We start from the raw sequence: 25,835 nt of genomic DNA, 5'->3' as shown, positions 1-25,835 counted from the left end.
CTTTAGAATGACACATTTAGGCAGCACACAAAGCTTTTGCTTGAAAGTGGGAAATGTGAATTTTGACTCTGATGTCTCAAAAAGATATTCCATTTTAAAACAATCCAGAATGAAAAACGCCCACCACTAAAATACTGGGATGCTTATTCACTCAAACAAAGGGAAGAGTTGCCAGGTGCCCTTAACTGTCTAAGAGCCAGATGTTATAAAACGCCTTTGGGATTTTAAACAAAGAAAAAATATGAATGCCTTATTTTTACTTCAACAGCTTAGAAGCAGGACAATTTACATAACTCCAAGTTTTTTAATTTTTTAGAGTCAACAACTACCAACGTACGTATACAGAATCTAAATTTATGTAATATCTGATGTGGCCTCAAGAGCAATCTGTTGAAAAGTATTAGGTCCTCTATAAGCTGTTCTAAGCTTTTTGTGAGGCATAATTGTATATAAATCAACTAATTTTAAAAAAACTGCTCATATACATGTTCTTGATACTAATCTCATTAATAATTTCTCTGTCAAATATATGATGCTTAAATCTTTTTATGTCAACCTCTACTCAAATGCCCAAATATCTAATTAGTAAGAACCTTCTTAAGTAATTTGATGCCATGGTATCTGTAATTTTTACAATTAGAAATGTTATGGCAATTTTATGAATACTCTGCGGCCCATAGCAATGCAAAGGGCAGTTCAAGCCACGCACTAGCAGCTTCTTTACTGCAACTGGACAAGAAAGTCCACATAAATTGTTTGCATAACCCTTACTGCCCTCACTTCCGAGAAGATGCCCATGTGTTTTTGTGTGAATTTGTTTATTAGAAAGAAAAAAGCCAATGAAACTTTAATGACCTAGAGTTAACCGTTGAAATCCTGCTGATCAGAATAATAAGTCACATTAGAGTAGGCCCACTGATTCAGTGAGGTTTAGTGAGTCAACTTCTCCATAATTTCCACACATGACTTACTATGCTTCAAAATAGGGTTTCAGCCAATGACATGTACTTAAATGTTTGCTTCATTTATATACTGCCGTTCCTCAGAAGGAACTTATGGCTACTAACAAAGAGTCCAAGATGGCTCCAAAGTATGCAAAACATATAACACAAGCGGAAACTATGTTCGTTCTCCCTCCTGTGCACAGTCTAAAACTTGGCTTCTGCCAGCGATACAGCACTTGAATAGAGAGAGGACACCCTTGGATGCTGACCAGTGGATATGCTTAAATGAAACTGGCAGACATGATGCCTACTTTGCAATGTCAAATGGGAAACTCACTTGAAAAAGAAGGCCTTTCATCTGGATTTTGTGCCCAGCCAGATTCCATTAATGATACCATCAATCCTCGGTGTGGAATATCAAAGGGCAAATATTCTTCGCCAGTGTTTGGACGCCTTCCTTGAGACACACTATACATAATCTGCAAGGGGTTTATAACATCTGTCAAAGTAGATATTATGCACTTATTAGAAATACATGTACTTCTTATCCAGTAGTGAAAACACAGGTGAGAATAGAGAATATACATCACGTTTCAGATTATATTATGTTGCCATCAAAGATTTCTTTAACATAAGAAGGTCGCTCAATACAGAGTCAGGTCATTGCTCCATGAAGCCCAGTCTTACAACTCTTGACTAGCAGGGTTTTAAGCAAAATTCTTCCCGTAGTCCTCCTTGGGGATGCTGGGAAATTATCTGGAACCATCTGCATGCTAAATAGGCACTGCACCAGTTATAGGTCATTCTTAATTAATCTAGCAAAATATGTCACCTCCAAAGCTTTTACTGAGCTGTTCATTTAACTGCATGAGAAAAAGTATGGTTTATTGGGCAAAAGTATTTGCCCAATAAAATGATACTGTTCAATATTAACCCAGCCTAAATTCTCCTGTATAGAATTATAAAACAGGAAAGGAAATTTATTTATTTAAAATACTTTTATTTATTTATTTATTTATTAGGTTTATACCTTGCCCATCTAGACAGATAGTCTACTCTGGGCGGCATAACAAAGTTTAAAAACAATAAAACCAATAACATACAAAAATCCAAGATGTAAACATATAGATATTAAAATACAGCAGGACGGAAAGTTTGCCTAAATAGCCATGTCTTTAGTTTACATCTAAAGACCCCCAGAGAGGGTGTCTTTATCCCATTTCCCCCTAAAAAGCAACCCAATGCATTTTATGGTTGTTGTGGCTTTTTTTGGGCTCTTTGGCTGTGTTCTGAAGGTTGTTCTTCCTAACATTTCGCCAGTCTCTGTGGCTGATATCTTCAGAGGACAGCACTGTGCCGGCCACAGAGACTGGCGAAACGTTAGGAAGAACAACCTTCAGAACTCAGCCAAAAAGCCCAAAAAAACCCACAACAACCTTTAGATCCCGGCCATGAAAGCCTTCGCGAATACCAATGCATTTTACGTTATTAAAACCTAACAACAGAGAGTACACAAATACTAAAAAAGATCAAATACCATATTAAAAAATGGTAAACAGAATAAAAACTGACCTTCAAATGGCTGTTTTCTTGACATTACTTCCCACATAATAATGGCATAACTGTTCAAAGCAAAAAATACAGATTATGAGAAAACAGTTACATATTTTATTTATTTATTTATTTATTTATTTATTTATTTATTTATTTATTTATTTATTTATTCATTTATTCATTTATTCATTCATTCATTCATTCATTCATTCATTCATTTAACCTATATGCCGCCCACACTACCTGAAGGTTCTGGCGGCTTACAGCATTTAAAATACAATAGTTGCGGCTTGTTGCCAGAGTTGAAAGGTTTTGATCCCATAAGTGATGTGCTGGTGGACGGAGGTGTAAATAAATACAGTGGACCCTTGACTTACAGACGGCTTGACTTACAGACTTTTTGAGTTACAGACTTCTCTGGCTGCAAAATTTAGGTTTGACTTGCAGACTGAGATTTGACTTACAGACCAGAAAAAAACCAAAATGGAACAAAAACGGCCTGTTACAGGATTAATCAGTTTTCAATGCACTGTAGGTCAATGGAGATTTGACTTACAGACTTTTTGACTTGAGAACCGCCTTCCAATACGGATTAAGTTCTCAAGTCAAAACCCCACTGTACCTATAAAGGTAAACCAGCCTCCAAAAAATACTTATTGTCTCACAATCTTCTACCCTTCTGCCTTTCAGGGACAATAGCAGTGTAGCCCAAATGCAATTATATCTCTCTTAGCCACAACATAAATGCAAAAATATTCTTAACATATTTCAATAGCAGATTTATAGCACATAGCTGTTTATTACCAGCTGATTAATGGCTCAGTAGCAGCGAAGAAATCAAAATTCAAGGTTTTTTTTAATAAGATGGTTCAATCATCTTTAATGGAGATTATAAATTAGAATAAACTGAGACTCAAAATGTACTTTGAGCATTCAATAGGAAGACAGGACTCAGTAGGAAAAAAAGCAGTAGGAAAAAAAGCAGTAGGAAAAAAAGCAGGAAAACAGAAGCAACTAACCCAAACACAAGACGGATTGATACAATAAAGGGAATCATGACCTTTAGTCTGCAAGATCTGAGCACTGCTGTTAATGACATGTCATTATTCCACCACTATGTCAGAAGGCTTTCACTCCTGAGTTTGATCAAATACAACTTGTCAGTGACCTTGTCTGAATGTGACAGATTCTGGTTAACTTGATTTACAATTTGTTAGTAAGAAGCCAACTTAAAACCACAAACTATGAAACCGGTTTCCTTCAACAAACATAGTCAACAAATTGTAAATTAAAATCGGTTTGTAGTCCTAAACTGTGGTTATTCTGTGATGGAGGTCAAAGTTTCTGATCTTGTTGGTGCAGTTGTGCTGGATAAGGTGAGTGGAGTATATAGAGCTGGAGGCTCTCTTACGCTGTCACCTGTCATTAAAACCATAATGTCATAATGTTTGAACATAATGATTTCAAACATACAAAGGAAAAACATGAACCTAACCTATATAACATTGTGAGAATCTGAAATAACATATAAATAACATATTTTGATATAACGTTTGTTTGTTTGTTTGCAGGCACTACTCTGGGCAGTTTCCCCAAAACACCATATAACATAATAGATTCAATAATATGGCGATCTAACCGTTTAGGTCTAAAATTCATACCAAAAACTTTAAAATTACCATTAAAATTAACAGCACACAGGATAATCTGTTGTTGAAAGAAGCTTTTAATAATTCTGTTTTCACCAAGGAAGGAACCCTGCATATTTCAGATGATAACTTATTTCAAAGACTGGGAACTCCTACCAAAAAGGCCCAATTCCCTGTTGTTACCCTTTTGGCCTCTTCTCAATGTGGCCACTTTTAGCAACATGGACTGAGAGGACTGGGTGAAATGAGTAGGTGATTTCTGAAAGATGTTTCAACAAGTATCACAAGTAGTGTTTACAATTATTGTGGTGGAGGGAAGGAACATAGGAGGCTGGACTTCCTTGAACTTAATTTTTTAAAAAGAAGGTAAGGAGGAGTAAGAAGGCCTGCCTCCCCTCCTCATATACTTTGAGTACTACACACAAAACGACTTCAAAAGGACTGCAAGAATACAAATACTCTGCTTGAACTGGCACCCAGTGGCCTTATATTACAAAAGCAACTGGAGATTTGTATGTGTGCATATATCAACAATTCAAGGACCAATGGTCTTGTCCTAATGAACATACCATACAGCACTAGAGTCATGCACACCCTGTGCTTTATTCCTCAAAACCATGACCAGAAACATACACAAGGAACACACACGGGTGACTTCACTTTTTTAAAGGCTCCAGAGACATTCTGAAAACTTAGTACATTTATGCTATATGAAAATTACTGTTCAATAATGCAGATTATTAAATAAAACCCTTTTTATAGTAGTTGCTGATGGCCTTCCAAGGTGGAATGGACAGGAAAAAATGTTAAAGATGACACATAAACGAATATGATTTAAAGCACTGTATAAAATCACTTTCCTTACTGACATAGTTACACTGACTTCAGCCTTTCCATTGGGACCTAAACTAATTACATGAAAACATGAAACTTGGGTGGTACATCTCTCAAGCCATACAATGTCCAACATATTATGTTTATTATCACCTAAAATGAAAGGACGTGTATGCATTTATGTGTGCTCACGCATACAATTTTTTAAAAATCTCTGTAATAAATTTTAAAATACCTGTATATGTCATGTTTTACACTTGCACGTGATTTTTGACTGCCATCATAATCTTCAGGAGGCATGTAGATAATAGTACCTCCTTCAGGCATAGATTTCTCACTCCGTGATAGTGACATGGATATCATGCGCCATTTTGATAACCCAAAATCTGCAATCTGGGAAGGAAGATAGGGGAGGAGAGAAACTCAGATTAAGCAAACCATAAGCAGCCTGTTATGAGGTTAAACCAGAGGTTTCATTCCATGAACAAAAAGAATGCCTGCTCACGGCCTCCCCACTTACCTATTTTTGAATAAAATATTTGGATCTGTGTTATTATTTTAAACCATGAGAAACAGCACTGGAACCCCTTTCATTCTGTTATCATTGCTACTTAGTTAAAATTCCGTGTCAATCTGCTGCAAATCACCTAGTCATCTTTGAAGGTAAATATCTACCTCTGACTTTTTATGGGGACTAAAATTTAAAGAATGCCCCAGTCAGCTACCCTACCCTTGGTCATTTTGGCCTCCTGCATTGGAAAGGAAAAGCCAGAATTCACCCATACCTTAACATGAAAGTCACTGTCAAGCAAAATATTCTGGGTCTTCAAATCGTGGTGCAGGAGTGGAGGAGTCATGTTGTGAAGGTAGTTCACTCCCAAGGCAATTTCATAAAGCATGCGAAACCTCAGCGACCAAGCAAGGTCAGGATACACATTTTTCTGTTTTAGAAAAAGGCATATGAAAAGAGGCTTAAACATGCATATTTGCTTATTTGAATTTATTTGAATTCATGTAAATTAATTCATTGATTTGATTTCTATTCTGCCCATCTGGTCAAAAGCCACTCTGAGCAGTTTACAACACACACACAAACACACACACACAGAGACCATCAACAACAATCGCCAAACATTATAAAACATAACTAAACCTTCAAAATAAACATGAAAATAAAAATAAACAGTGAATTTTAAAATACATTATAAAATACATAAAACATTTCAAACTAAGACAATATAAGGCCATCCATATTTAAAGGCACTAGCTTTATTTCCCAACCACTGACAAAATGCTTGCCGATATTAAGAAACCTTGCACCGATTCTAGAAAGGGACCACATATTCAGCAGCCATTTAGAGCAGGAGTGGGAACTTCTACTCCACCCTGATGTTTTGGCCAACAACTCCCATTGGCCCCAGCCATCATGGCCAATGGCTAGAAACCGCTGGAGTCCAGCAGTCCAAAGTATCTAGTAGTCCAAATTCTCCCCCCTCCTGAATTAGGGTCTTATTAGATAAGCACCCCCTCTTTGACACTAATTAATGGAGACAAGCTGTGATAGTCTCACCTACTTTCAGCATAATTTCCCCTTGACACTAACACACACCACTGGAGAAGACTAGGAGACTTGATCGTACTTTTTCCTCAATTGCTCACAGAACTGGCAGCTTTCTGGAAAGTCCCATTAACTTCCCCGTCTAACATAAACATTGCCCATGGACTCAATAATCATGCTACTGACACTGCTCATACTTACACCGTGTAAGAGTTCATTCAGGGACCCATTTGGCATATATTCTGTCACAATGCCCAGAAATTCAGGTTCATTGCAAATTCCCAGAATTGGCAGAATGTAACTGAACCTTGCCTGGTGTAAAACTTCTGCTTCTTTTAAAAGATTGGCTCTCTCGCTGCAAGAAGAAAAAGAGAAAATTAAACCAATTTGACCATTTCTATATTAGATTACAGGATCAGATCAGATAAATCAAGAAATTCTTGGGCTGTAATATTTTTGCAAAAAAATGTAAATGTCTAGTGCAGTAAGAAAATTAAAATGTATTTTCACCCAGTAAACAGATTATATAGTGTAAAGGAACAAACAGCTAAAATAAATAAATAAAATACACTTATTCATATTTATGTATTAATCTTCTGTCTATCCTAAATCTCAATTAAGGTTGCTTACAATAAGTCAAGCCTAATGAATTACTGTATAAGACATCTTATTCCTTTTACATGTCACCCAGAAGCTTCATAGTAGATTAGACATATTCCAGTCCTGCACGAAGCCAAACCCCTTCCTGGTCTTGTTTCAAATGGTTAATGACCATATGTGCTACTGAAATCAGTCTGGATCTGAGTGCAAAAGAGTTCATAAGTTGAGAGTTCCCATTATATGCTAGCGCTCTTCAAGTACTTGAAAGGTCATAACCCAGAGGAGGAGCAGGATCTCTTCTCAATCATTCTGCTGTGGACAACACTTTATAAGGGGCTTAAATTATAAGAAGCTGGATTTTGGCTGACTATCAGGAAAAACATCTTAACTTCTAGCACTTCAAAACTACCATTGATTGACCTACACTAAAAGAGGAAGAGGAGATAATCTTTTTTTCCCCCCAAAAGTAAGATGGGGTCTTATATTAATTTTTGCTCCAAAAAGGCATTAGGGCTTATTTTCAGGGGATGTTTTATTTTTTTCATGTATAACTGTATTATTCAAATACAGTCATGTCATCATCTTCTGGTTGCTGCACAATGGTGGAGGGCAGGGTTTCACTTAACTGGGGCTTATTTGGGGGGTAGGGCTTATATTACAAGCATCCTGAAAAATCATACTTATTTTCAGATTAGGTCTTATTTTTGGGGAAACAGGGTAACAACAACAACAACAACAACAACAACAACAACAACAACAACAATGATGAAAAGCAGTGGAAGCCCAGAAAGGTTAACTTCAGCATCTTTTGGGTAATGTGAGGTAAATTGACAAGACACTGGTGCTGGGGAGCTATCATTCCCAACACCTGGAGGGCACCAGTTTGGGAAAAGCTGGTGTAGGTTGTCACTTATCTTCAGGGAGTGAGGCAGCAACTACTAACCTGTTTGCAACCTGATCTCTGATGGATCACAACAACAGTGCTACCACACTGCAAGTAAGTGTGTGTGTGTGTGTGTGTAGAGACTTATTTCTTCAAAGGCATGTCTAAAGTGGATACCAATCTATGAAGATTAAAAACCAGGCAATATGAACTACAGACAGGTAGTTTGACTGTATAATGTGTAGCCTGTATAATTAAATTGTAAACCGCCCGGAGAGTGCTTGTAGCACTATGGGGCGGTATATAAGTCCAATAAATAAATAAATAAATAAATAAATAAATAAATAAATAAATAAATAAATAAATAAATAAATAAATAAATAAATAAATAAATAAATAAAGATACTATAATAAAAAGTGATCAATGAAACAAAGCCATTTCAAACTCAATTCAGTTTGAATGTCATTATTCCATATTTGGGTGGGAAAATTTTGCACTATAAGTAAAATAAATACATGGATTGAGAGATTACTAAAATTTGCTGGATTGGGAGGGTTTTTTTTGTTGTTGTTTAGTTGTTTAGTCATGTCCGACTTTTTGTGACCCCATGGACCAGAGCATTCCAGGCCCTCCTTTCTTCCACTGCCTCCTGGAATTTGGTCAAATTCATGTTGGTAGCTTCGATGACACTGTCCAGCCATCTCATCCTCAGTCATCCCCTTCTCCTCTTGCCTTCACACTTTCCTAACATCAAGGTCTTTTCCAAGGAGTCTTCTCTTCTCATGAGATGGCCAAACTACTGGAGCCTCATGAGATGGCCAAAGTACTGGAGCCTCAGCTTCAGGATCTGTCCTTCCAGTGTGCACTCAGGGTTGATTTCCTTTATAACTCTCTCCTCCGAAGATGGTGTTATGGGCAGTGGAGATCCCACTGCCCACTACCTCCACAAACCCCTGGTGAATACGTGTTTGATAACTATAGACCAGGGTCTGCCTTCATGTGCAGAAACAACTTATGTGTTCCAATGTATACACAGAGAATTCTGTCTGATCTACGGTAATGCACACTGTCCTGTTACTCCCTCTACTCATTGATTCTATATATGGAGGGGTGTGTGTCTCCTATTGTTTAGCTCTTGGTTCTGTGATTTTTGAGGAGAATATCCATCTGAGTGGAGTAGCTGCACTCCTCAATCTCTGAGAAGGGTACAGCAAATCAGCTGTTGTCAGTTTGGGCAGACAGTGTTCTGAGGTGCAGCTATCTGAAGTTGGTTGAAGTTTTGAGGCTTCACAATTTTAACTCTGAGGAATTTGCTGTCTTGTATACATGTTTGTTGTTTCTCTCTACTCATTGCCTGCTTGTATATTTTCACAGAAAGCAAAGACACTTCTGCTCTTGTGTGAGAAACTGAATGCCTTGTAAGTAAACCTGGTAATGTTGTCCCTAGAACTTACTACTTGGGAAAATATGGAATATATGATGTAATTATGACATGGGACACTAGCAGCAAATTAGCTGGGGAGCTCTGGAACAGAGAAAAAAGGATAAGTAATGAAGTACAGAGATTATGTATGTCCTTTATACTAGATTTTGTTCTGTCACACTGTTATTTCCCCTTCAAGCTTTTGCGATCGCTTTTGTGATTGCAAAATGATGTTTTAATAGGGAAAAACCGCTACACGACGATTGGTTCCCTGCTTCGGGAACTGATTTTTCGCTTAACGACAATCTTTACAGCTGATCGTCGGGTCTTCAAAATGGCCGCCCACTATGCAAAATGGCTCCCTGCTGTGTTTTAGGATGGATCCCTCGCATTACAGGCACTGGAAAATGGCCACCCTATGGAGAATCTTCGCTGGACGCTGAGGTATTTCGTCCATTGGAACACATTGAACTGGTTTTCAATGCATTTCAATGGGCTTTTTCATTTCGCTTGACGATGATTTCGTTCTACAGCGATTTTGCTGAAACGGATTATCCTCGTCAAGCGAGGCACCACTGTAGTCTCGTGGGCACCTGTGTAAATTTAATGAGTGAATCAAGCAGAAGAAACATTATGAATTACCCTCGGCAATGCCAAGAAAAAGCTGGGGTGTTAGATCACTGTTAGTTTAATGCAGTCAGAATTATTTCCTTTACCAAAAAGAGTAAGAAAGGTCAAATACATGGTGATGGGTCACCAGGGCTAAGGATTCTTTAGTTATGGTCCAAAATGTTTTTCAAGCTCTGAGACAGATGTATTAACATGCATAGCCTTCTGCACAAACTACAGAGTATACACACCAACATTGCAATGCTTATTCAAACTTTTTTTTAATAAACTGGGTTATGTCTTTTGATTTCTGACTGTATAGCTGAGTGAGTTAGGTACCTGGAAGCAAAGCCAAAAGTTGGGAGTTCAATTGGTCACTTTGCCTCCTGGGAAAAGGCCAGCCTGTGTAGCCTTGGGCAAGCTGCACAATCCCAGAGCGTTCCCACAAGAACAGAATGGTATACTGCTTTGAGGTACTCTATACCTAGAAAACTCTGGAAATGGTCAGCATAAATTGGAACTGAGCTGATGGCATGTAATTATATTATTGCTACACAAGAGTTATCTAATTTTGTCCTGACTGGTAGAACACAGATATTGTACAATAGAACAAAACAATATTCCAGAAGGCAACTCAAAAAAATGGGGAGGACCCCAAACAAAAAGTTAATAATTTTGAAACAGGACTTTAGATCAGCACTAAATTTGGCATACATGTAGCAGACAGTCTGCTCTTGCTCTGTGTGAATCTGGGGATGTTTACACAACTGGGTTTTGAGTTATGGTTTTTTAAAATAAAACTGCTTCCAATCCTGTGCAGATATTGGCTACCTTTTCTGTTTGCAGATTTAAAATACATCTAACACAATGAAAAGACAAAACTTGCTTACTTGGGAAGAGAGTAGTTAGTCCTAGCTTCCCCCCTCCCGTTTTTATTATTTATTTATTTATTTATTTTATTTATATCCCGCCTATCTGGTTGGTTAAGACCACTCTAGGCGGCTAACAACATAAAATAAAACAATGAATATATATAAAACAGTTTTACATAAAATAAACATAATAAAATAGACAAATAGAAGGGAGAAAGAGGGCATCAGGGATTGACTGGAGGGAAGGCCTGCCAAAACATCCATGTTTTAAGTTGATTTTTAAAGGTACTCAGCGAGGGGGCCACATGAATCTCAGGAGGTAGGTTGTTCCAGAGGCGAGGAGCCACCGCCGAGAAGGCCCGATTTCTTGTCTTCTCCTTCCGGGCCTCCCTCGGCGTTAGGCTCCTCAAACTCACCTCCTGGCTCGCACGAGTGACATGGGTAGATCTAGGTGGGAGTAGGCATTCCGCCAGGTATCGAGGCCCTAAACAGTTTAGGGCTTTGTACGTAAGCATCAACACTTTGAAGTCGATGCGGAAGCGCATGGGCAGCCAATGCAATGCGGCCAGAATGGGGGAAATATGCTGGTATTTTTTCACTCCACTGAGTAGTCTAGCCGCCGCATTCTGCACCACCTGAAGTTTCCTTAGCAGCCTCAAAGGCAGCCCCACGTAGAGCGCATTACAGTGGTCTAATTTTGAGATTACGATATTTGGAAAGAACCCAAGCATGTTCCTGCACTGGTGAGGGGGTCCCTTTTGTCCTTTGCCACCCACAAATAAAGTACAGTTTTTCTGCCATACATCAAAGGGGTCATGGACCACATGGGAAAACTTTTGAGAAAACACAACCTACAAAACAGTATTCAGACCCACCACAAAAATACAACAAATGTTACAGTCAGCAAAGGACAAAAGGGACCCCCTCACTACTGCAGGAGTACACCAGATACCTTGCAGTTGTGGTCAGGTATATATATGGAACCACAAAACGCAGCATTCACACCAGAATCAAAGAACATGAGAGACACTGCAGACTAAAACAACCAGAAAAATTAGCAGTAGCTGAACATGCCCTAAAAAAAGCTGGACATGAAATTCTATTTCAAAATACTGAAGTACTGGACAATACCAGCAATCATTATGTTAGACTGCACAGGGAAGCCATTGAAATCCATAAACATCAGCATAGCTTCAACAAAAAAGAGGAAAGTCTGAAACTGAACAAAGCTTGGCTTCCATCACTGGAAAATACAGCCTGCAGAAGGTCAACGAACTCTACACAGCCACAAGGACCAGAGATCATTGCACAAAAGAGACCAGCTAAAGACACCCATCAACCACAGTGACAGATAATCTCTCCCACTTATCACAACAATACATCCACAACAAAAACACGCTGATCACCCTATCTCCTGAAAAGGACAAAAGCTGTTCCCACAGCTATAAATATTCAACTATCCAACAAACAGCAACAGAGCATGGACAGAGTTCCTACTCCAGTCTTCTGAAGATGCCGGCCACTGGCGAAACATCAAGAAGAAGAACCTTCAGAACATGGCCAAAGAGCCCAGAAAACCCACAACAACTTTTTAACTCCTTCTTTTCAAATCAGACATGCAACTGTTTTTATTTCTGATGTAAAAATATTTAAAAAGATATATTTTTTAAAAAAGAGAATAAATAGAAGCTTGCCCATTTAAGCTGTGAAATTACTTATTTTTGTGTTGTGACTGGGTATGGTCTATCCACTCATTAAGTCACTTCTGATGTGTGGTGACTATATGAGTTACTGACTTCCAAAATGTCCTGTCATTAACAGCTTTGCTCAGATCTTGCAAACTAACAACATCTCATGTAAAGTTGTTCTCTCTACCTACTGCCATCCTTTCCTAGCAACAACACTGCACTTTCCAATCAGTTCTGCTCAGATCTTGCAAACTGTGGTTTTCCCTACTGAGTCAACGCATCCCATGCTAGCTCTTCCTCTTTTCCTACTGCTCCACCCCACTTTTCTAAGCAATATGATCTATTCTAGTCACTTCTGTTTTTTTCACTATATGTGCACAGTAAGATAGGCTCAAGTTACTCATTTCTGCTCTAGTGAGAATTCAGGCATGACTTACACCCAGTTTTCTGCTTTTCTGGCTGTCTTTTGGATCTGCATGACTCCAACACCACATTTCAATTTTCAAATGAGTTGATTTTCTTCACTGTCTTTCTTTTACATAGTATGGATGATTTTGACCTTGGTTTCCAGTGACACTTTTTGTTAACTCCAACCTTTCCCTTTAAAAAAAATTAAATGGCAAAGGGACATCTTTTGGAAAAATATTCATACAACATGTCCGTAAAGCTTTCGGTCTAATATATAGCTTTTCTTCTTCAGCTTGCCTTAGTCAAAGAAAGGGTTTGAAAACTGGAACATAGTGTTCTAGTCTGCATTCTGTGTAGCCGGTTAAAGGGTGTGTATGTTTCTCCATTGTATGTGTTCCACCCACTCACACCTTTGCTTCATCATTTTGATTAAGTCCAAAACAGCCCTTCAAAATATTTTGGCACATAGGGAATACAGTACAGCTACATACAAGCTGTTCTTGCTTTTTTCTTTTTCCAGGAGAATATATATATATGCAATACCTGCAATGCAAGAACAGTTTATATGTGGCTGTATACAATATGGGCAGCCTGAATGCTGACAATGGCAGCAGTCAAGCAGTCAAGATGGCCTACAGCAGTGCCCCCCAGCCTTGGGCCTCCAGATGTTCTTGGACTACAACTCCCAGAAGCCTTCACCACCACCTATGCTGACCAGGGTTTCTGGAAGCTGAAGTCTAAGAACATCTGGAGGCCCAAGGTTGGGGATCCCTGGCCTACGGGATACCCTCTCCTTCTCACTACCATTCACACTTGTGAACAAACAGTCCAGGCAATTGCTTTGTGTTTCGGTGAGAAGTGGTTAACTGATGAAAAAAGGAGTCAACAAGGGGTTTTGCCTTGTGTCATCTGGAAGGGTTATTATTATAGCTTCTGATACAGGAGTACTTCCTTATAAAGGCCACTGCTCTTAATCCAAGTTTTACTCTCCTCTTCCCATAGGTTTGGAGTTGTATATATGGGTAAGAGCTTTCTTCTTGCTGACTTTGGGAAAGAAGATAAAGTGAGGGCGGGAGAAGAGAAATATGTTTGCCAGGTTTGGGATATTAATGCAACAAATAAATAAAATAACAAATAAATCAATGTGTGAGGTAGATTAGGCTGAGACAGAACCCCTGTTTAAGCATTACTTAGAGTAATCAAATCACCACACTTTGAGGGGAGTGTTTAGCTCCCCCTCATTGTCACTCTTTGCATACAGAACATGGCATGACTGGGGAGAAGTTCCTGCTTGTGTGTAGGCTCTACGTACAAGTCACAACCCCAGAAAATTGTCATGAGGAAACACTTTCACTTGCATGTGGAGTCTACATATGAGCAGAAACCTCTCCTCTTCATGTGAAGAAATCAGTGACCCAGAGAAGAGGGGCTAGACTCTCTCCTCAAAGCATGGTGAGTCTGTGAAGGAAACACCTGGTTAGGTCTTAACTGTAACACACAGTTAGTTGTTTGCAACTAGAACTCACTCCAGCCAGTGACTATTTAGCTCTGATGCTCACCTTTTGCCAGCATGACATGTAAGTTGGGCAGAACTAAGGGTCAAGTGCAGTGTTTTAAAAAGAAAAGGAACATAACACTGCATAATTTTGTCTCCACACCCCAGCATTGCAGCATGAGGCAAATGAAAATCTAGTAAACCATTCATTATTGAAAGCCACAGAAAAGTCGGTTTCCCACACAGATCCCCAAAATCTTTATGGATATTGGGAAAATTAACTATTTCTACTTCATTTCATCTGTCTTTACATCAACAGTCACAGCTTTTTAATAATTTTTGGTATAGTGATGTCATGGCATGCAAAATTAATTGCAGTGAGAGTTACTCCACACAAAATTAAGCAACTGAAATCAGAAATACCTTCCCCATTCATTCTTTCTGCCACTGAAACTGTTCTACAGTGGACCCTCTACTTAAGGAATTAATCCGTATTGGAATGGTGGCTGCAAGTCGAAAAGTCTGTAAGTCGAATCTCCATTGACCTACAATGCACTGAAAACCGATTAATCCCATAACCAGTGGTTTTTATTCTATTTTTATTCCATTTTGGTTTTTTTCTGGTCTGTAAGTTGATTCTCTGGCTGCAAGTCGAATCTAAATTTTGCAGCCAGAGAAGTCTGTAACTCGAAAAGTCTGTAAGTCGAGCCGTCTGTAAGTCGAGGATCCACTGTACTAGCTTTATGTGTTAGTACTGAAGAGGTTTTTCTTAACGTTTTCCCCACTGAATTTCTATTGCTTTTACGTGTCAGGTACTAATGATATTTCAAAGCTTACATGAGTAGCATTCACCTGGACTAAAGCATACTTTTCTGTCTACAGATCCCTTCCTTTGCTTTGACTCCTCTCGAACTTCTGCCAAGAGGAAACATCTCCACAGTCTGAACAGAAAGCACTCATTGTACTCTCGTGGCTTGCTTGGGAAACTGTGGTGCTCACAATTATATTTCTAGCTCTCTAAATAAATAAACAATGACTACTTCACAAATACTTTCAAAGTACAAGGAAGCTTATGTTTCAATGGAAACATCATGAAAAACACAATTATTTTTGCTGACTCCAGTGGAGTGAAATGAAGCATGGCAGATTACCCTCATCATCTACCAGGAGTGCTGCTGACCAGGATTCCAGCTAGGCACACCCTTCTCCAGAGCATGCTTAGTCCTTCTTGAATTATTTTGGACTCCATGTGTTCCTTTGGGGTTTTAGGAAAGTTCTTCTGCATCCCATCAGATTAACCCGAGCATGCTGATACCTCCCTTGTGTTGGTCACTACATTCGTCCATTTTTGTTCTGATCCCATCCTGACACTGAAAAAACAGATTTGCTAGGAGAAGAAGCAAGTTTTTTGCTCTTTTCTGCTTTAGGCTGATTAGCATTTTTCACAAATGTATCAAGAATTTCATGTAGGCTTCCCCCTGCCTCACCAGCTCCTATGACAAAAGTGTCACATATACTATTGTTTTCATAACGTTTTCTTCTCTGGGATCTGAGGCTACAAAATAGTAGTTTGCCTACAACCACACAGTGAGTTCATCCCTAGACCACAGCTCCAAGATAGTGCACATGCTTTGCTAGCAAAATGCCAGTCCCTGGCAATTCCAGGTAAGGCTGGGAATAATTTACTGCTTGAAAGAAACCCTGGGTAGCTGTGCTATAGACAAACCTGAATCTAGACAGATTGTTGGTCTTATTCTGCAAAGCAGTTTCCTATGCTTAGGATTTGAAATAGGTGCTTGCCAACTCATAGTGCACAGTCTTGGGAGCTGCAAAACATTTGTACATTAGGATGTTAAATGAAAAACATATGCACATTTGCAAATGTGTCTCGATTGCAATGAAACCTGGTGCTTGTTCCGGGGGTGGGTGGGTGGAGAGAACAAGCCAGAACCTGGGCAAGGAAGGGAATATTATTCATTAGACCACAATGCCCAGAAACACTCAGTCGACATTTGGTGTAATTATCCAAAAAAGAAACATTTCCAGCCTCCGAGATAGGTTATTAGATGCCCACACATCTTACAGTACAGGAAATGCCTGAAGTTCCTTTTTTCAAGAAGCAGATGCACAAGTCATTCATGCCATTGCCCCCGCCTCCTTTCTGCTTCTCCATAACATCTGAAGCTCTTCTCACAGTTCAACTTTGGGATTAATTGCTCAACAGAAAACCCTGCTAGATTATTCTAAAGATGATCATCTTTCTAAGAATTTATCAGGACACTTTTAGACAGTTTACCACCTGTAGAATTTATTTTATTCATGCTATTTCTATACTGCATGTACACATCTTTCTTTTTGAAATCAAGGAACACTGCAATAAATGCAAAAATGCAATCAGGTTTTAAAATAGTCAGTAGCTACAGATCATGCTATCTGGAAGAGCTGAGAGTTGCTGTTCAAAAATACAACATTTCTAAGCTGCCCTTTTAACACATGCATCTTCAACTCTTCCTGATGCTTCCTGCCAACCATTAGCAGTTCTCTCTGTAGGTTTTGGCTCCACTCCCAAGCCAATAAATAAAATATTCGCGATGTTGTGATTGTGTTGTTAAACTGAACAGTCAACATGATTGTCACCTCAGTGAATTATCTACCCACTGTGAATGGTTGTATGTTAAAGAGGCTTGGTTTAGATCAAATTTCTCATTTGTGATATACTCCATACATTTCCTGAAACAATGAGTGTGAAGTGTTTCTGGAAGGGAAATGATACTAATTTTGTAGCAGGAAAACAGCACAGTGCTTGGGCATAGTAGAGACAAAGCAATTCACTATCATGCAAGGTTCTGTGGACTTCTGGTATATGAACTGCTGTTTTCAGTACATGTACCCATACATACATGCACTTTTAAAGCGTCTGAATTTTTTTAAATACAAATGAAGACAAAACCATCCATAAATGAATGGTATAGGATGGCGCTATTACTGCTTTGTTGTGGATGGCTACAGAACATCACTACATTAATTATTATCAAAAACAACTTTCTAAGCTCTGTACAGTTTGATTAGGAGGAAGCAGCAGTGAAGTTGGAGGAAAACAAAGTACAATGAAATTTATGATATGGAAAGTGGCTCTTCACACAAAAGAATTGGACACAACAGCACAGATTTCCTGGTGTATATACACTAAGCAATTCAATCCTGAACTCTAGAAGAAAAGATGACAAAACTGAGATTTTGGCATGAGAAGACAAGACCTACCTGAAAAGACAATAATGCTAGGAAAAGTTAAGGGTAGCAGGAAAAGAGGACAAGTGAATATGAGAGGGATTAACTCCATAAAGAAAGCCACAATCTTGAGTTTACAAGCATGGAGCAAGACTGGTAAATACCAAATAATCTGAAGGTCACTCATTCATAGAGTCGCCATGAGCCTGAGACAGCTTGACAGCACATATCAAGAAACCTGTTGCCTTCCAGATGTTCTAAACAACTGCTACCCAATCCATGTCAGCCTAATCATAGTCACCCTCATTATCCACAGTTATTGTCTCAATTAGAGCCCAGTCTTGAACACTAAGCCTATACACATCACACCCAGCTGTATCACAAGTAATTGCCAGTAGATCAGGAGTGTGGAACCATTGACCCTGCTGCTGTTTTTGCTTACAACACTCATAATCCACCATTACTGGTCATATTGGCTGGGGCTTGTGGATATCAATGCCTACAACATCTGGAAAACCATAGGTTCTCCACCACTGCACTACCTGATTCAGAGTAATCTTCTTTCATTCCTGGATTTCGTTCTTTTATTTCTTTATTCATTTGAGAGCATCGCACAATTTAAAATTATGGATGAATATAAAAAAGAAAAAATCAAACAAATTAAAATATTAAAATGATTAGACTATCTTTGACCAGAAGCAGGCTACCTCAACATTCACTAGATCTTCTGTACACAATGTAGGGCATAAGTCACATGCAGAAAAATGCTGCATTGATTGAATTTCTCCATATTCTCAAAAAAATTGTCCTATATTTAAGTAGTCCCATTCTACTTGATTATTCCGTTCATCTTCCTACTCAGCTTCAGTCTGTTTAGTGACTTCCTTCAAAATCTTGTCCTGGTGGGAGACACTCTTCAGCATTCATCCATTTGGCAAGGTGTGTTGTTTTTGCTCTCCAGAGGTTTAGGTAATCCTCTTCTGGCTTAATATTCTCAATTTGAGAGGTGTGCAGAAAACTTTTCTTTGATTTTGGCCATTGCCCTGGGGGTTAGTGTTCATAAAGTGGATGGGTTGGGTGCTGTATCACCTTATTTCATTCATCATTTGCTAGCATTTGAGTTTAGCTAAATTCTCAAGAGGCTATCAGAGAAATTTGTCATCTCCTCAAGACCTTAAGCGTAATCTTGAAGATCTATATCAACAGCTCTTCCTCATCAGACCTGTGTTGCAGCAAGGACAATCGCCAACTGATCAGACAGCAAGAGAAATTGCTGATAGAATGCACCACAGCCCTGCTACTAGTATATCCAATCCTGCAATCATTCTAGAACTGTACAGTCCAATGCAGTAATTGTTTTTATACAGTGTCATCTTTGTATGCTGGACTTTACAAAACAGGGATATGACAAATGTTTATATCCAAAACAGACATCTGCAAATAATTGCAGAAGGGAGGGCAAAGAGAGTCAAATGCAAAGAGAGGAAAGAATATGCAAATAATTCAATAACATAACTATGCTCAGTTACAGAAGAGTATGGAAACAGTGTGGGCTGCTTCATAAGGTTGCAAAAAAACTAAGCTGAGTTTTAAGAAGAAACTTGGAGAAAGGAAATGGAGGCATTTTGGAATGGGGCTCCAGAGACCAGGAGCAGCAAGGAGAAAGGATGGAGTTTTTTGAGGCAGCAGAAGACCTATGGATACTTTAGGGCTAGGAAACATCTGGCTTGCCAGATGTTTTGGACTATAGCTCCCATAATGTCTTACCACTGGTTATGCTTTTGTACACATGGTGGGCTGACTGGAACAAGTTCAGAGGGCCACGTTTAGATAAAATAGAGATGAGAAACGTCACCAATTTATTTTGCCTTCAGTTCCCATAAAACACATCCAGTGTGGCCAAGCACAAGAGACTGTGGGAGTTACAGTCCAAGAGAACTACAGGTCCCAAAACAGCCTCTTCTGGGTTATATCTCAAAGTTGTGCACTCAGTGGTCCTTACATCTGAGGCCTATCCAGGGTGCTAGCTTTCCTCCTGCTCCTCCTTACCGGACTCACAAGAATTCCCTCCGATACACAATTACGAAAGGCATATTAACTTTCACTCTTTCTGCACCAGAAAGAGGTTTTACAACTGCAGCTGAATTAGACTGAACTTCCTTAGTGTGCTAGAAGTCACAGAGGCCCAAGGCTGAGATTGCAAATGGTATTGCCTTATTAACAATTTAAGAAGCACTCTAGCAAAACTGGCGTGCTGAAGATATAGAGTGTAATACTGTACTGGTATATAGAAACATGCAACATTTTAACGAATTAACTGGCTTTTTTCAGGTTAGTTCTACTAAAAATAAAGTTCCGATTAATCAGCAGAACACTTATATCTGTCCTTTAAAAAATGCTGCCAATTAATCAGAGGTTTACAATTCCTTATAAAAACCGATTTTAAAAAACAACAACACTAAGAGGCATTCTCTTTTCTCTCACAATATGGAATGCCTTTTTAAGCTTTCATCCATGTGGATAGAAGACTTGCATTGAGTTCAGGGCTAGAGTTAAATGTCTCATTTAATTCTACTTGGACTCCTATCCTTTGCAGGCAATGCACATGACATATCCTCCCCCTCACCTGACTTTAAAGTATATCACACTCTTTAAGTCTGCATTTAGTATTCCTAATCAAATTTGGAATTTGTAAGGGGAATGCATATGGATGTTGTCTTTCAATGTTCACCACCCCTTTTTACACATGGATAAATGTGAAACTTTCCAGATCCATTCCACTTGGGGTTTTTCTCCTCCTTTGATTTTTCACCATGTCTTCCACTTCAGTTGCTTTAATACTCCCTATAATACCACCCCACCATCATTTCCCCCTACGATCTTTCAGTTACGTTATCTTCACATTTGCATAGACAGTTTAGGGCTATTTTTTTAAAAAACTGAACAAAAGTGATCAGACTCCTATTGTTGATTTATACTTGACATAAGGGAAATCATGTAAAACTCTGTGGTAAATTACCACTCAATAATGAGATGCTAGTTGTACTCTTGGGGGCCAACCCATCAGTGTGACTGGGAACATTCCTAGAAACACAATCAGAATCTTAATGAGCTATAAACCTCTGGCCAGAACTGCATTTATTCCCTGCCCAAAACTGGTTGTGGAGTGAAAATCTGGCATAATTATGGCATGCTTTCCTCTACCTAATAATACTAACTACATGCAAAAAAGTCAATTCTTATGGTGGCCATTTGCATAGTGTTTTAGGTACAGAGTACTCAGAAATGAGTAACTATTCATTTCTGAGCGAAAGCTTTGGGACCATGCAGCTTGTTCAATACTATACGGTCTGGCTTCCCCTGCCCAGGGTAAACTGGGGAGTTGTACTCCTGCCCTCATGCAGCTGCAGCCTTGTGGCACAGTGGTTAAACTGCAATACTGCAGTGAAGACTCTGCTCACAACCTGAATTCAATCGTGGGCTCAGGTAGCCAGCTCAAGGTTTATTTAGCCTTCTGTCCTTCCAAGGTCAGTAAATTTAGTACCCAGTTCACTGGGGGGTGGGGACAATGTGTAGCCTGCATAATTAAATTGTAAACCACCCAGGGAGTTCTTTAAGCACTATAGGGTGATACATAAGTAGCACAATTTGCTTTATTTTGATCTATCTAGGCTATTCAATGCAAATTGGTTTTTGGACATAAGGGTGCAGTGGAAATCTGGATTAAAGGAAAGGAAAACCTGGGATAGCTGGTCATGTATATAACTGAGGTTTTTAATGCATCTTGAATGAGGCAAAGTGTAGGTCCAGCCTTCAGATACTTTGTAATCCCATGGGAATTCCAATATATTGAAGATTAGCACAGATTTATATGTTCAGTATTTCTCACATCTCCTGTCAGTATTGAGCCAACCAGTTAACAGCTGGAACACATCACTTCCGCTTCCCACTGACAGAAAAAATAGATTTGTTAGGACAATTGTTGTTCCAGATGCTTTTTGTTGAGTGAGGGGGAGGCGAATGAACATAGCAGGTAACTGAAACTCTGCAACACTGTTTCATTCTGTGTGAATACTGCAATAAAATATGACTCAGTCTACTGTAGAGCAGGGGTCCCCAACCCCCGTTCTGTGGCCCTGTGCCAGTCTATGGCCTTGGATGGACCAGGCTGCGGAGACAGATCTCCCACACACCCCTGCACGCACTCCCCCCTGGACACCCACCCACTAGCACCTTCACACATGCGTGTGAGCATGCTGTGCAAGTGCCCCACCCCCTTCTAGCAAGCGCCAACACTTCACGCATGCACACCCATGTGCATGGACCCCGTCACCCCAAACCAGTCCGTGGTTCAAAACAGTTGGGGACCACTGCTCTAGAGGATTAAAACTTTTGTCCAGGTGGATAGGGATGCGCATCCATTTGAGTACATGTAGGATACGAGTATTTCTTGTTTCAGAAATAAGTTTTATAAATGTGCAAATTTAAATAATTAATAACAGTTATTCCGTTAAAATATTTTTAATCTTTTTTCCCCCTCAAACAGGTTGTCATGCAGTCTGTTTCAATATGTGTAACAAAAACAAAATAAAACAAAAACGAAAGCATTGTTGTCCCTTTAAGATTGACACATTTATTTCAGTATTGGCGTTTGTGGATTAATGAGGTTAGAGTCCTAACAATTACTCAGCAGTAAGTTGCAAATCGGTGAATCAATGGAATTTGCACAGAAGTTGACTCGCCAAATCCCCACTGATTCAATGAGTCCATTCTAGTTGCAACTTATTCCTGGGTTTTAGTCAATAAAACACTTCAATGTATCTAACTATTCAGAATATTCATTTGATTTTTAGCTTTACATATACTTGATACTACCTTGACTGAACTACTCAACTCTCGGTACCAGTACCAACAGCAATTCTCACTCATTTCACTGTGAAACTCGCATGACTAACTAGACTTATTCACACTAACTGAATCACTTAAGGTGATTAAGGCATGAATTAGGAAAGTAAATTAAGAACTAATGCTGTGCCCATTTTCCAGTTCCAGTCCCAAAGCGGACCCATACAAATAAAAATTTTATACAGATTATATTTGAACATGTTTTATTGGTTCTGCAACAACTAATTCATCAAGATGACTTCTGCTCCTACATATCACATCAAAAAGGGGTTATTTAGATTTTCCCTGGACTCCTTCCCTGAGTTCCTTTAAAATATATTGAACCAGTTAACATTTATTATATTGTGGGTTTAGATCAGCCTTGTCCAACATGGTGCTCTCCAGAGGTCGCTGACTACAACTCCCAGAATCCCTCAGCCATACACAGATGGGCAGATTCTAGGAACTATAACATAACTTTTCTGGAGGGCATAAGATTGGGGTAGGTTGACTTAGTCCCAAGGTGGATAAAATGTGGCCCTCCAGATGCTGTTGGACTGTAATTCCCAGCATTCTTTACCACAAGCTACTCTGGCTGTATACATTGAGGTCCAAGAACATCTGGAAGTTGGTGCCTTGCCCACTCTGTATCTAAAGGGTATTCCTTTCTGCCTTCTGTTTTTCATTCTACCTTTTAGCATTCTAAAATATGCTTTTTGTTCCTAGAAAACCAGAAGGAAGTAGAGAGAGAGAAAGAATGGTGATGATACTCGTAAAGACAGGCCTTGATTCAGAGAAACTATTTCAGTGTGCCAAAGACTGTGTCTAGCTAAGATTCTCTAAATTTTTACAGTTGCAGTTTCATCACACAAAAAGGTGAGCTATTTTTTCTTTCCTTAAATGCCCCGGATTTTGATTCACAAATTATTCTCACAGTTTTAAGATTCAACAAATATACATTAAAATCACTTACTTTTAGGGTCACATGGAATCATGCCCTTTCCCTGCTTTTTTTAACTGGCATTTGCCAGACTATGCTTTTATTCTTGTCTGTCTGTCTGTCCCTCCTTCCCTCCCTCTCCCACATTGCTAATCAATCTGGAGTCCACAAAACTTGCTAGACTAATAAATCCATGCAGTTAAGATTCAGTGAGTAAGGCTATCAAGCAATAAAACAGCATTTATCACCAGAAAGCATCAAACATTTGCTGAAAAATTCCAGTAAATGCAAAGTATCAAGTCTCTTACCAACACATTGTAAACAGAGAGAGCATGGCGAGTTTCCTGCCAATTAAACAATGAATAACTAAGGTGTATGTAATCCTCAACAAACTGCAGGATAAAAATGCATGACTATAATACCGAACTCATTTTGCAAGGCTATACTAACTTCTCTAGGAATAAATCCACTGAGTTTAATTAGAACTTTTATCTGAGCAGACACATACATGATTGTATTGTTAGGCTCTCAGAACAGCACATACACTACAGTAACCTTATAATCCCATCTTCTACATGGCTACTCAGAACTAGGCTCCTACAAAGCGTATGATTTATAGCTGGGAAGGAGTAAAAACCAATGTAACACAAATGTATCCAAATGTAAGTACCCCTGATTTCCAAAGGCCATGCTCCTAAGGTTCAGTCATATATAAATTCACATTAACAAGAATAGAACCTACTGAAAAGCAAATAAACTTTGACAGATATGCTTTGCATCTTGCGCAATTAAAATTAAAATTCTCCCCAGCTGCCTAAAGCTCTTGTGAGAAAGGATGAGAAGGAAAAGAAAATCTTTGGAAAACAATCTCTAAATGCAGAATTGAAACTCAAGCCATCATAAACCAAGTACCTACAAGGGTGAGAGCAAAAACAATCCTTGCAATCCAGGTTGCACTGCTAGGCAAATCTAATATTCATTGGGCTTGCCCTGGAAAAAAGGGGGACGTGCTTCTTCCTCCTTTCTCCCCAGGAACAAACCAGGGAGTGAACGGGTCTTGCAGCCTGCCTCAAGCAGGTCTCCTCCATATGTTACAATGGCTACAATGACCATCATCACCAGCCACGTCGACACCTATCTTAACTGGGGCCAATGGACAATGCAGCACAAGACACAAGGGTGATGCGTGATTGGGAGCGGCTGCAACAAGGACAGAGGAAAGGCGGTCTTAGCACAGAAACAGTAAATCATAATATTTTCCTCCTGAGTATCCTGGATTCAAATCCCGTGAATCCACTCGTTCACAGGACTGTTCTGAACCTAATGTTTTTATTTCGTTATATTTACTTATACAGTATAGTATTGCACTTTTCCTCTCAGACGCTGAAGCCAGTACTTCTCGTCCAGCCCCTCCCATTTTATTCTCACAAAGCAAGCTCTGGAAGGTGTGACAAGATGACACGATCAGTTTCATAGAGGCATGGAGGGTGGGGGGTTGAATCCAGATCCTCCGCCTAACACAGTAGCCACTACACCCCCCCACGGTCGGTCTCTTGGCTAAGCGGACCAGAACACTTTATTTTGCCCCCTCGGAGGACTGGCGGGATACGACTGGATGAAGTTTCGGTTGGGAGGGGGATGCAGAGAGAAGCGGGAAACTCTCTCCCCCACCCACCCCGAACCTGCCACACAACCCGAAGCGTCGTTACCTGTCTAGCAGAGGCCCCTGCAGGCACTTGACGGCCACGGGGACGCGCCAGTCCGCGTGCCGCGCGGAGGAGACGGTGCCATAGGCTCCCCGGCTAATGAAGCGCAGGTCCGGAAGCTTGTTGGAGGAGATGGTGGGGAGCGTGTAGCTGATGTTGCTGGGGCTGGAGCGGCCGCCGGTGCCCCTCATGCCGGGGTCAGCAGCCATCAAGCCGGGGCGCTTCTCCAGCCTAGGGTTAGTCGAGTGTCCTCGGTCGCCACGGGAGACGTCCAGGAGGCCCTCCCTCCGCGTCACCCAAGGGGTGCACACTTTGACGCCACCTCAGCCTCCACCCCTAGTGTTTTGGAGCAGACAGGCGGAGGCCTCCCCAGCCGGCCCCCACCAGTTTTCCTCAGCCGCGCTCCCGCTTCTCCCTCTGCATCACCTCCTGCCCTCCAAGTGGCCTTTGTCTCGCCCAGTTTCTGCCTCCCCTAACTTTACAGCTCGCGCCCCTCTCGCTTGGCCTTCTCCTACCGGGCCCGACTCCGCTGGCCGACACCCAGAGCTTTCATCTCTCT

The 25,835-nt window shown here is 39.9% G+C and overlaps 1 protein-coding gene across 1 annotated transcript in view; it reads right to left on the bottom strand.

The window, feature by feature from the left end:
- RIPK2 (receptor interacting serine/threonine kinase 2) overlaps positions 1-25,632 on the bottom strand; it is a 38,783-nt gene extending 13,151 nt beyond the window's left edge. Inside the window, exons 1-6 of the mRNA XM_020813813.3 lie at positions 25,280-25,632; positions 6,741-6,894; positions 5,767-5,922; positions 5,217-5,374; positions 2,517-2,566; positions 1,282-1,443 (exon numbers count right to left, since the gene is read on the bottom strand). Of these exons, the coding sequence (XP_020669472.3) occupies positions 1,282-1,443; positions 2,517-2,566; positions 5,217-5,374; positions 5,767-5,922; positions 6,741-6,894; positions 25,280-25,485 (886 nt within the window). The 5' untranslated portion in view covers positions 25,486-25,632. The remainder of the gene's footprint in view (positions 1-1,281; positions 1,444-2,516; positions 2,567-5,216; positions 5,375-5,766; positions 5,923-6,740; positions 6,895-25,279) is intronic.
- Positions 25,633-25,835: the final 203 nt, after the last annotated feature.

The sequence above is a fragment of the Pogona vitticeps genome, chromosome 4 (assembly GCF_051106095.1).
Source record: "Pogona vitticeps strain Pit_001003342236 chromosome 4, PviZW2.1, whole genome shotgun sequence".
Classification (NCBI taxonomy): domain Eukaryota; kingdom Metazoa; phylum Chordata; class Lepidosauria; order Squamata; family Agamidae; genus Pogona; species Pogona vitticeps.
Note: the sequence above shows the minus strand (reverse complement) of the source record. Positions and strands in the feature narration are given on the sequence as shown.